At 33.2% G+C, this 12,110-nt stretch overlaps 1 protein-coding gene across 5 annotated transcripts in view; it reads left to right on the top strand.

The window, feature by feature from the left end:
• RTTN (rotatin) overlaps positions 1-12,110 on the top strand; it is a 90,029-nt gene that overhangs the window by 44,839 nt on the left and 33,080 nt on the right. For all 5 annotated transcript variants that reach the window (XM_049830285.1, XM_049830288.1, XM_049830284.1 and 2 more), the window contains 6 exons: positions 305-524; positions 2,298-2,426; positions 4,752-4,859; positions 5,465-5,623; positions 6,997-7,068; positions 10,482-10,674. In XM_049830285.1, the coding sequence (XP_049686242.1) occupies positions 305-524; positions 2,298-2,426; positions 4,752-4,859; positions 5,465-5,623; positions 6,997-7,068; positions 10,482-10,674 (881 nt within the window). The remainder of the gene's footprint in view (positions 1-304; positions 525-2,297; positions 2,427-4,751; positions 4,860-5,464; positions 5,624-6,996; positions 7,069-10,481; positions 10,675-12,110) is intronic.

Raw genomic sequence — 12,110 nt, 5'->3', positions numbered from 1 at the left:
ATGCTCCTTAATAATTAGAGTTACATCTAATTTGCCCTATTTTGGTTAAGCAGCCCTGTTACAATCATGTGCAATATTATGCTTTCAGAACCTGGGTGAAGCTAGAAATGTCAAATTTAATTCCATGTTAATTTGTGCATAAGGCAATAGTAACTAATTGAGATGCTGAGACTCATAGACTTAACAGTAAGAAGAATGAGGCGTTGGCCTCTTGTGAAATGTTTCATTATAATAGCTTCATGTTGACAGTTGATTTTTTTTTTTTTTTTTTTTTTTTTTTTTTTTCTTTTTACTATTAAACCAGAGAGGCCTTGGAACTTGCTGGCTTTTTCAGAACTGAGCTGGCTCTGAAGCTGCTACAATGCTTAAGGCTAACGGACGCACCGCATTTTTATGGACTTCCTTCACTGGAGAGAACGTTACAAGGAATGGTTCATGTTACCGCACTTCCGGACTGGAGTACCTACTCTGCTACAGCTGAATCTGTCACAATTTGTAAAAAATATTTAACAGGTCTTCTTGAGGTAAGTAGCTTATAATAAAGAACCATGTAACTGATGACACTATAATTTTTAGGATGTACTTCTAGTGAATATCATCACTAGGAATAGGTGTAGGAAAGATGCTTTTTTCTGCTAAGTAAATAGCAAAAATATGGAGACTAGATTAAGTGATGTGTATCTGTTCTTATGATGATAGGTTATATTGTGTGTGCCTTCATCCCCTATTTAAGAGGTAATATAAAGTGACTATAGTTTAAGCAAGATGAAAAATAGATGTGTTTGGGTTTTTTAATAACTGAAACTAAGAGGAAAAATCCAAGATCTCCCACAGGCAAAATCCATGTGTGAAAGGGAGTCTGGGGGAGCAGTAACTCATTAGGTGGGTTATTAACACCAAGAAGGCAGAAAAGAGGTAATTCAAGATGCTGCAGTTGATGGGAAGCCAAAATTTCATTCTTGTTTTCAGTGTTCTTATTCGTTTGCTGAGTCCATGAATGTGACAGGCAATTAGTTTTTGCTCTTAAAATTTCATCTTTTGAGAACTCCAGTCTTCTTAAAACTGTAGGAAAAGCATAGATCTGGCTTTCTGATTGTTTTATGAGTATTCAGTAAGGTAGGTATATTTAGAAGTTTTCTTTGTAGTTTCAAATACTAAAATCTATTTGTTGCATTGGTAGAGGCTTGGAAAAGCCTTAAAGTAGTTTTGATTCATTTGTGATTCTGAATGATGTGAATAGCAACCAGGTAAGTGTCAGGAAAGTTTGTATAGAGATGATAATCTATTTGTGATGAAAAAAAGATAGTCTTTTAGGGGGAAGTCTTAACCTGCCAAGATTTCTTGAGTAGAAATAAATATTTTAGAGCTATTTGATTAGGTGAGTTTGAAATCTAGACTAAAAATGGTACCAAGCTGATAGATCGTGCCGTGTGAAAGAAAGATTATTAGTGGACAAAATCTTAATAAATGTTATGGAATGAAATCAACTGGTAATACATAAGCTCTATGTGTGGAAGAATTACGCAGTTTTACTTGCCTAAATATGAAAGTAAATGTAGGTTTCTTTTTGAGGGGAGGGAAGAAAGTGGGTTTGAAAGGAATTCTTGTGGAGTGGGACACTGAAAGAAAGAACAGCAGCAAAAATGGAGAGGTTTAAATTGCCATGCTTTGGGGAGAAAAATACATCCAGAAGTATAAGTCTTAAGATTATAATTTAAAAAAAAAATAAAATTCTTGGGCATGTTCTGTTGAAAGCAGCATGCTTTTTATTTTAACATGTATGGCTAGATATTTGGTTAGAGACTGTTTATTTTATGTTATGATCCAGTGACCTTTATTTCTGTTCATTAGAATTTGATACAGAGAGCTGATATATTCATTCCAATTCAAATCACAATACAACATGTAAATTACCCTTTTCCTTGAACACAGAATTTTGAAAAGAAATTATATTTTTAATTCCAAACATCGCATAAAACACTGGGTACAATAAATGGACTGTTTGCATCAAAAACAAACTTTCAGGTTTCTATTCAATATTGTGCTTATTATTAAGCTCCTCTGCATTCTTCATTTGAAGAAGCAAATAAAAACCATTGAACTTGAGAGGTTTAACTATATAGGAAACCATTGCGTGACTGAATGACTTATAAATAAATAAATTCTTAAATTTCAGCTAAAAATTTGCCATCTTCTCATGAGTTTAAATTATGATTCAGTAGTGTGTAGGACAGTTTGTACTCTACCTGTGTATTACTTACAGTAAAGCTACCATGAACTTGTACCCCCACTCTTAGGTCATCTCATCGTTTTATGTTGAATGGGGAGGAAACGCTATGTCTTTCATGGGAAAAGGTGTTACGAAAAGCACAGTTCTTTGCTTGCTTCACTTATCTCATGAAATGATGGCTCAAGCCAAGGATACAGTAAGTGCATGACAGTTGTTCTTATCTTGTCATTTGTGAGGGCTATGCATGGATATATTTTAACTGCTAAAATTAAATGATGGATTTTCAAATGTGGTGGTGGAAGATGTCTTATATTGCAACAGACAGTAAAAATGAAAAAAAAATCAGGTAATCTTATTTGGTATGTAATATTAGATAAATGAATAGAATAGAGTATAGTATACAAGAAAGTTGAACATTCAGTTCTAAACTTACTGAAATAATTCTGCAACTAATACTGTGGATTTAGAAAGGTCTTCTATCAGAATAAGGTATAATTTTCTGTCTATAAAAAATGAGAAATCAAGGTTTTATGTAGGAGGAATAATTTTAAGGCTTTATAACAGCATGATTTCTTCAGCCTTGTGTAGATAAGAGGCTTTCTAATCTGTTTACACATACACATGTGTATTCTTTCACGTGTGTGTTTTTATATGTAGACATGAAAGAATATATACGTACATGAAAGAATTATTGTCTTGCTTATAAACGGAGCTATCATTACCTACTAGCAAAATTTATGTCTGTGCTTTGTGTCCATGTGTGTATTTTTAGAGCTAAATTTTTTGAGATTTTATAAAAAATGGCCTTCATCCTGAAGCAGTTAAAGCAAATTCAACAGTGTAGTGTAATCATTTTGGAGAATTAATATCCACTGTTGTTAATATCTGTGACAGCCACAAGTCAAAACCTTTCAGTATGATCAAGGGCATATGTAACTAGAAAAAGCAGTATACTTGCTTCTCTGAATTCCAGATTTCTTCAGTTCTGTACTCCTCCTTCAAATACTAAGTGCGGACAAATTTTATTAAAATTGCGGAGGGACGCAATATTAAGTACACTGCAGAAAGACTGTAGCCTCCAAAGAATTAGATCATAAATGCATGGATGAAGGAGTGGACTTTTTTTAATATCAGTCTTGTAGAACAATACGTATAGTAGCGTAGTGATCGGTGGCATTTTTTTTGGCTATAAATCATAATCTGTGTATACAACAGTGTTACTGTCTAGATTGTAGTAATAACATATAATCTCAAAGGAATTTTAAATCTTGGTTGTTGTTCACTATCATGTTATTTAGCATCAAATCTTACAGAAAGAGAAATACAAAATTAGCCTTATTCCTCTGTGTAAGCAGTGTTATACAAGAGGTGCACTGGATAACTATGATTTAGAAAAATAAATAAATTAATGCTAACTTTAAAATGCACAGTCTAATGACTTGAAATAAAAACTAGTCAAAGCAAGTTATTTTTTTGCTCAGCAGCAGTATTATGAACCGGTATGGTTCTTCATTATTAGAACCACCTTGTTAAGTCACATATAAGATCCTTTAGCTCATACTGATGCATAGAAGTTACTTACAGATGTTTGTAGGAGTACACAAGAAATGGAGCATGTACTTAGCGTATACTAGAATTGCTGCAATGTTTTATTTGCTTGCTATGGTATCATTTCATTAGTCTTGCTTTGCTGACCTGTTTTGTATTTAATTTTGTATGTTAACGCCCTCCCTCTCCAAATTCAAAGATTGTAAAATACTGTGCTTTTTGTAATTAATATCGTGTGTATTGCGAAGATCCAAGAGATGCTGCTCCAAATAAAACATCAGTCATCTATTGTTTAAAAATATACAAGACTGAGATGGTCAGAAAACACATACGTAAAATTTTAGGTATCATGATTCATTATGAGCTTAAGGCATTGTTTGTGCACTGCCTTGGTTAAGCAGAGCACTTCACAGTTATGGGTTTTTTTCTGACCTGAACTAAAGAAATTAATTTGCAAAGTCAAGTACGATTTCATGGAATCTGCAGCTAAGTAGTATGTGGTATTGTGCCTGACTTTATTTAATCATGTGGCAGGTGCATGAAGAAAAAAGAATTAATTACGATCAAAGAAGTAATTGCATGTTCTTATTTGGTAGTTTTCTGCACATGTATACTATATGAGAGAAAGACAGGTAATGTTAACAATAAGCAAAAATAAAAAAAGTAAGGAGTAAATTTTGAATAGAAATAATTGTCCCAGTATTTCGAGTAAAATATTTAATCTCTCTTTAACACTGCTGTCCCAATTCTATGAAGAAGACAACACAAATTTAATTCTACTCAGTAGGTGAAGTCAGGAGGTGTTAAATACATGTTTATAGAGACAGAATCAAAATTTTTTCCTGGAATATCAGTGTTGTGTGCATTTAAAGTGTTCTAGTATGTCACTGGTAGCTTAGGCTGTTGGTAGACTGGCATGGCATTGAAAGAGTTGTAAAATAATTTATTAATTTATTTTCTGTTTCCTAATCAGGACTGGATATCTCTTTGGTCATTGCCGTACGATAACAGTGAAGAACAAGCTGCTTCTCAGCTAGGTCTGGCATGGCTGATTCCTTTATGGGTGGATAGAGACCCTGAGGTTAGTTAATGCAATGTTAAGTTCGTATCTTATTTTTACCCTTAAGTATTTGCAAAATTTTTGTTTCATTTTGTTTTGCATTATTTAAAATGCTGCTGACTATATCTTACATAACAGTAACAATAAAGTTAAGGAGAATGTTTCTATGTAAATATAATCTGAGAAATTCTTCCCTACATCTTGTGTCTTCTATGCTTTCATTAGTCACTGATGATCATGATTCATAAGCATCTTTAGTTGACATTGCTGATACTTAGCTGCCAAGCAGAAACGTTTACATGAATTACAATTTTAGAGCAAATGTATTTGATGCAAATCTGTTAAATTTTGTTTGCTAAATAGAACTATTTTATGTGGTAAAATGTGAAGGATATTGAAGACTATGTTAATATTTTTAAGTATGCAAAAATCTATTTTATTAATTCTATCATTTTTAAGTATGCATAGTTGTGATTGTAAGGCCAGAGAAATATAGGAAAAGAGGTTGTTACTTTTTAAATTGTTCCCTTAAGCTCCAGATTCAGTTGATACAACTTAATAATTTAAAAAATGTGTTGCTAATTACTGTAAGCAATATCACTTTGTGTTGTGCTTGTACATACTAGGTCAGATTTACAGCACTCGGCATAGGATCAGCGCTTTCATCTCTTGAAATAGGATGTATTGCTTTAGCAGAAAGTTGCCAGAACATTTCAGGAGGGCTGTGGGGAACAGTGATAAACATTCTTCTGGACCATTCTGAATGTAGCATGGTACGCAGGGAGGTATGTTTCTTGTGCCCTTCTGCTGTCTTAGATTGTCAAGTTTTTTTTTCATTTAGGAGAAAAGATTTTTTTTTTTATTTTTTATTTTATGTATCTATTCTGTGAAGCTGCACAACACCTACTGCTTTGTGAGTTAAATACTACCTAATTAAAATAAATGTTTAGTTTCTTATTTAGAATTAACTCAAGAAGCAGCAAATACAGATGACGAGTGTAAAAGCAGAAATCTAAACAAGACAAGTGAATGCACAAAAACTCCTAAGGCTTACTCAGGCAGACAAATAGGTTGCTAAAGTGTAACAAATTAGCCCAGATTTTAATGGCTGTTTTGTTCCACTTATGAACACTTTGGTGCGTACTCATCACCTGATCTGTAGTAAATACCTCTTCATTGCAGACATGAAGTAATCTAATTTGCCTAGGCACTAAGATTTATTTGTGAGAACTGAAAGTTTGTACTTGGGTAGAACAGCACATAGAACATTTATAATACTATATTTAAACTGTGTACGCTTTTTTTTTTAACTTTCTATCAACTCTAGTTGTAAGGTTTTTCTTGATTTCCAATGACTAAGAAAGAGCAACTGTGACAAATAGTGGGTTAGTTTCTTCCCAGCTCTGTTGCTCAACTAATTACATATTCCAAAGTAATATTTTGAATTTATTTGTGCAAAATGCTTTTGAGAATGTATGCTTCATTGTTTTAGTTAACTTCTAAATCATTTTAGTAGTCTCATGACGGTCAAGTTATTGACAAAAGATTGACAAAATAAGAAAAAAGCAGTTTCAGTCCACCCACATGTACATGTGATATGTGTGTAATATAAATTAGAAAAACACACATGCCATATATTTAAAAAGGAAAATATTTGGAACATATGTGTCTGTCCCAGTGTGTTCCCTGCATTATCCCTATTATTTTATAATAATTAAAAAACAATACATGAGGACAATAGAGTGAAGGGTCGTAAACAGTTAACCAGGTTTTCCTGCTCAGGGATTTTTTCCCATTACTTCTCATTATGTAATGCTTATTCAACAGGATTGACTGTATTGGAACAATGATGAAAGTATTTTATTAAAAAAAAAGAAAAAAGTTTGTTTGCTAGTGACTTCTATTCCATCTCTTCCTTGTCTTTTTTTCCTTACCAGCCTTTTCTTCTTCTGATGACATCTATCATAGGTGAAGTTTGAGGGTGTTTAAGTTATACCCTTCTAATTATTCTTTTTTTCCAACATGAACATGAACATTCTTTGTGTTTTAATGTATGGCTAAAGCAATGGAATAATATGTAGACTGTGGTGTTCAATCTGATGTGGTTTTTTGAACTGTAATGTCTAGATGGCAATATTGATGCTTTCATTTCTTTCAGGCCGCTTTTATTCTACAAAATCTCCTTGTGATTCCAGTTCCTACAGAAGATGTGAGAGATTGTCTTTGGCAAGTGAGTGACTATTGCATTTGATGAGAAAGGTCCTAGTGTCACAGAGAGATGTTATTTGATACAAAAACTTATGTCAGTATAGCTATAAAATATAAACTTAAACTCTACATGTCGAAGGTAACATTTTGGATAGAGAAATATACAAATAGGCCAACTTCTTTCAGACTTCCAGCAAGCTCAAGAAAAGAACCAAAGTTAGTTTGCATGTATGTTACATTCCATGAATATAGTATCTTTTGGCTCCTAGGAAAATTGCTTCCTTATATAGTATCATTAATGTTTTAGGGTAGAAGTTGGTCATTTATTTTACCCACATTTGGAATGCAACATGATTTGAAGACTATGAGGAAGAAGAAATGCTGAGAATATGGTGTTTATAAAATGTTTTGAAAGAAATATGTAAGTGATGAGAAACAACCCTTTCCAAAGAAAGATGAAACCGCTTGTTGCTTAAGTCAATTTAAATGCTTCTTGAAAACATAACACCTTTCTCAAAGCAGAGTGAACTAGAGCAGGTTGCTTGGGGCTGTGTCCAGTTGGATTTTGAGTATCTTGAAGGATGGAGACTCCACAATCTCTCTGGGTAACCTGTTCTAATGTTTGACTACCCTCACAGGGGAAGAAGTTTGTTCTTAAGTTCAAATAGAATTTCTGGTATTTCAATTTTTGTTCATTGCCTTTTGTCCTGTCACTGGATACCAATGAGAAGAGTCTGTCTCCCTTTGCTTTCTCTCATCAGATATTTATACAAACCGGAGACTTTTCCAGTTCTGACCTTGAGTCAGTCATCTCATGTTAACCTTCAGCAAGTCTGGTTCATTTTACATAAAGATCTTTGGATCTTACTTCCCCATTTTTCAAATTTTTGTGGCCTTGATACCTGTTCTTTCTGTCCGCCTTGCTCCTTCCAGTATGTGAGATTGTACCTATATGAGAAGTGTATATGTTCTTTTTTGAAGAAATTTGCAGATGCAACCATATCCTGTTTTATCTGTTCCTTTCTGCAAAAGATCAAGTTAGTGCTGAAAGGCATTCCTCCTATTTTACTAGGATAAGATATCTGATTCAGCTGCACACAAAATCAATTATGCTATCACTTGCAGAGCTGCATTTTACAGTATGTCTTATCTTTTGTTTACATCTGATCATAAAGGAAAATGTTCAAGTAATCTTGTGAATCTGGCCCTTGTTTCAGTGTTACTGCTTGTAGTTTATCAATATGAATAGTAATTCATTAAATCCATAATAGCAGGGGATTTACAAGGGGCAGCCATTGTGACTTGTTGATATAAACTCTGTTAAAAGTTGCTTAGTCTTTTTTTAAAACACTTCCAACACCTATGGAGAGGTGACAAAAATTGAATCCAGTTGTAGAATTCTGGATGAATTCCAATGCAATTAATAGAAGCTTTGAGTCAATGTGATTCTTATTAAGAAGTGCAATTTAATGGAAATTGCTCATCACTTAATAAGTGTTCATGCTGAAAGATATTATCAAACAACACTTTATGGTTAACTGGTAAATTAAAACTGTTGAAAATACGAACAACAATTAAAATTGTAAGACATCCAGGATCAGATTCTATATTTCAGAGTTACTTTTTTTCCCTTGCACTGAATAAGATGGTCTGTTGACCTTAATGCAAGCAAGTTCAAAGGAGAGCTATTAAGTGGATCTTGATGAATAGCAGCAATAATGTACCATAGCCAAAGGAGAACATTATCATTTTATCTCTTAGGCAAATAGGGCTGGAAAAGGCAAGGCTGTTAATAGAGTTTGTAGGCCGGTATCTTCACAAGAATGTCTATAGCGTTGCTGTTACCTAATTGATCTGCTTTATAGTTCATTTTGATATGTCACTTTAAAAAGTGGCATAGGAATTTTTTTTGTTGTGAGTAAAGTTAACCGGTGCAAAGTGTTCTAAGACTGCAACATGCTGTGTTGTATGAAGATTGCTGAAGTTGGAGCACTGTATGAATGTAACTGATGAGTAACTCTTTCAGGGCCCTGTTGTACGGTAAAGTATCTTGCATAGCTTTTTAAACTGGTGAAGTCAGTTCTGGATAGTAAAATTTTGACTAAATTTAACAAAACTTCCAAAGTATGCATTTGTCGTAGTTGATACAGTCTAAGTATATTGCTGACAGTGTACAAGTAAAGTTTTATAATTCATCGCAAACAGTTTACATTGAATATTACATTCTTCTTCAAAGTGTTTGTCCTATCTGTTTCTCCATTAATTGGCATAAAAGGCAAATAGTGAAAATTGTTTGTATGTTACAGAAACTAAAAAGAATGAGCAGTAGCCATCCAAAACTGTGCTTATAACTTACTCTGTAACACAAAATAATTTTTCTGCTTCTACTTTATCTGGGTTTTGTTTCCTTTTCTTGGAAAGTAAGCTTGCATTCAGTGTAAATGGAAGGGTTGGGGGAGATGTAGAGCCTCCTGGGGACAAATAGTGTTTTTCAAATTACTTATTTGCAGTTGATCTACGTCTGCTCTCTCCTGACTGCCAAAGAAAGTTTCTAGTTAGCACTGATGAATTTTCTTTCCATAATTTTAACTAGTTTGTTTTTGAAGTACTGAAAGATGCCCCCTAAAACTGTCTTGCAGAATGTAATTGGTTTGAATTTTTCTCAGTCTGGGTTCATTTTTATGGTCACTCTAAAACAGGTTATGTTGTAGCTTAATAAAACTTGTTTTCTTCTGTTACCATAGAAAACACTGGAGAAATACTGTAAAAAAGGCAGTCAAATCAAACTGTTTATTTGAAATAAGACTATGAAGTCTTTCTTTTCAGGTGCAAATCCTTTGCTCTCAAAAGTTTTCCCTGAAGTCAGTATTTTAAAAGAAATGACTGAAAACCATTCTTCAAAGATAATTTCTTTCTTTCTTTTTATGTCTTGTTTTCTAAATAACTCTTTTATCATAGACTGACATGTATAGATGTAGTATAATGGCAGTATACTTTAGAACAGGGTGACCTTTTGAGGACATTTACTCTTAGTATGTGCGCTCTTTTTCCAAAGAAAACTTTTTTTATTGGTTGATAACTGTTAGTAGATTTAAATGAGAAATTAAAATTGTAAAGTCTCCTGATACTTATACCGTTTTAAAACCACCCAGTTACAGCTTTCTGTGGCTTTCTACTTAGCTGTTAACAAATTTCTCAGGAGCTAAATAGCTACTTCGATTTTGATAAATCATTGCAGTTTTTGTAAAATATTATGATTTAGCTCAGCCTTAATAAAATCTACATTTTATTTTTGGAATCTATTAGTTACAGCCTGTAAACCAGGTATGTATACACACACACAGAGTTTTTAGGCTTAATTCAAGGGTTTTTTAAAGTTTATTTTATGTAAAAATTCTTTTAAAGCAATAATGTTTGTGGATTTCATGTCTTCAGGGTCCCTGTGTACATGATGAAGAATCTGGCCTCTCTCAGACAGGAAAACCTGCACTTAAGGCCCTTTTGCATCACTGCCAGTTCTATGAACATGTGAATCAGATGGTGAAACACTGTTATCTAGGATGTTACATGTTTGATCTGAATTCTTCCAAGGAAGGCAACCTCATCATAGAAAAAGGTGGTATAACTGGTAAGTAATGTTAATGTAATCTTGTAGTAATTTAAACCTACTTAAATAACTTCTAGTTTTGAGTAACTTACCTCAAATAATTCTTACTAAAAATGGAACGGAAAATGATTATATAAGCCATGAAATTAAATAGGTTGTTAAGTCGAAATATTGCTCTGAGGATTTAAAAAGTAGATCAGTCACTAGTTTAATATATCTGAGTTATTTACATCTTTAAAAAGTTACAGATGGAAAAGATGTAATCAGTTCTGCATTACATTTTCTTGATGTGTTCAACTTCAGAGATACATGAGTAGGAACGGACTCTAATATGCTCATGTTAGATGCATTGTAAGACATTCAGATATAACTTAATTCATAGGTTGATCAAATTTAATACTCAGATTGCATTAATTTATTTTTTTAACCTGTATACCCTTGGAAGTATTTCAGATCTAACTTTTATATTGACTAATAATTTTCTGAGCAATATTTCTAAGTCTTACTATGATGCATTGTGCAAACCCACATTCTTGTCTAAATAAGTATTATGATCTTAAGGTTAGAAAGCTAGCAGATTCTTCAGAGAGCTCAATCAGTAAAAGCTGTTCAAGGGACAGAAAATTAGTAAGTTCATCCTTTTTGGTTTCTTTCTTTTTTTGTATGCTTAAGTTTCTCTATTTCCATCTTCTAAAGCTACAGATTTAAACAGTTCTTGTAGGTCTGCTTCTGTTAAACTTATGTTACAGAAGCATGAACAGAAGAGGAATGTTATTTCCCTTACCGAGTTATGACTTTGACATAGACCCAAGGAAAAGAAATATTCTTGGTTAACTCACTGAGTTATCAGAGAAGTAATTCAGCAGTATACAAAATTCCAGCTATAAAAATCCTCAGTTTCTTCTGTGGCTGCTTTATTTATCTATAAGTGTAATTTTTTTCAATTCCACACATTTCATTTCTCCCATGGTCCTCTTATTTGTGCCTCTTGGTAGTTCTGTTATCTGATGCAATATCATATCTAAGAGCAACTCAAACTCCAGGACTGTAGAATTTTTCAGTGAGCAGTTGAGATATGTTTTATCAGGTCAGTGAAAAGCAAAGCCAAAAAAATGTTTTTGCAGGAGCTTTGAAATAAGGGGGGAAGAATAATCTATGATATTTCAGGAACAACAAACAAAATTTTTGTTTATTTAAAAAAGGGAGGACAGAAAGACATTTGCTCTGTCTCTAAAACTATAGTGCTTGAAAGGCTTGCAAGTTCTTCGTTCATGTGTTCAGAATTGTGTTGTTTATCTATAATGACCTGTTTATGCTTTTTAGTAGGTCCCTTGTCATCTCTTAATAGAAGATCTTGCTTTGGTTTATCTTCCTGAAACTATTTTTGTCGTTTTTTCCCCCAATGTATTTTCTTCACATTTTTCGGGAATATAAAAAAACCCTCATCTGCAAAGTTA

This window comes from Accipiter gentilis, chromosome 27 (assembly GCF_929443795.1).
Source record: "Accipiter gentilis chromosome 27, bAccGen1.1, whole genome shotgun sequence".
Lineage (NCBI taxonomy): Eukaryota > Metazoa > Chordata > Aves > Accipitriformes > Accipitridae > Astur > Astur gentilis.
Note: the sequence above shows the minus strand (reverse complement) of the source record. Positions and strands in the feature narration are given on the sequence as shown.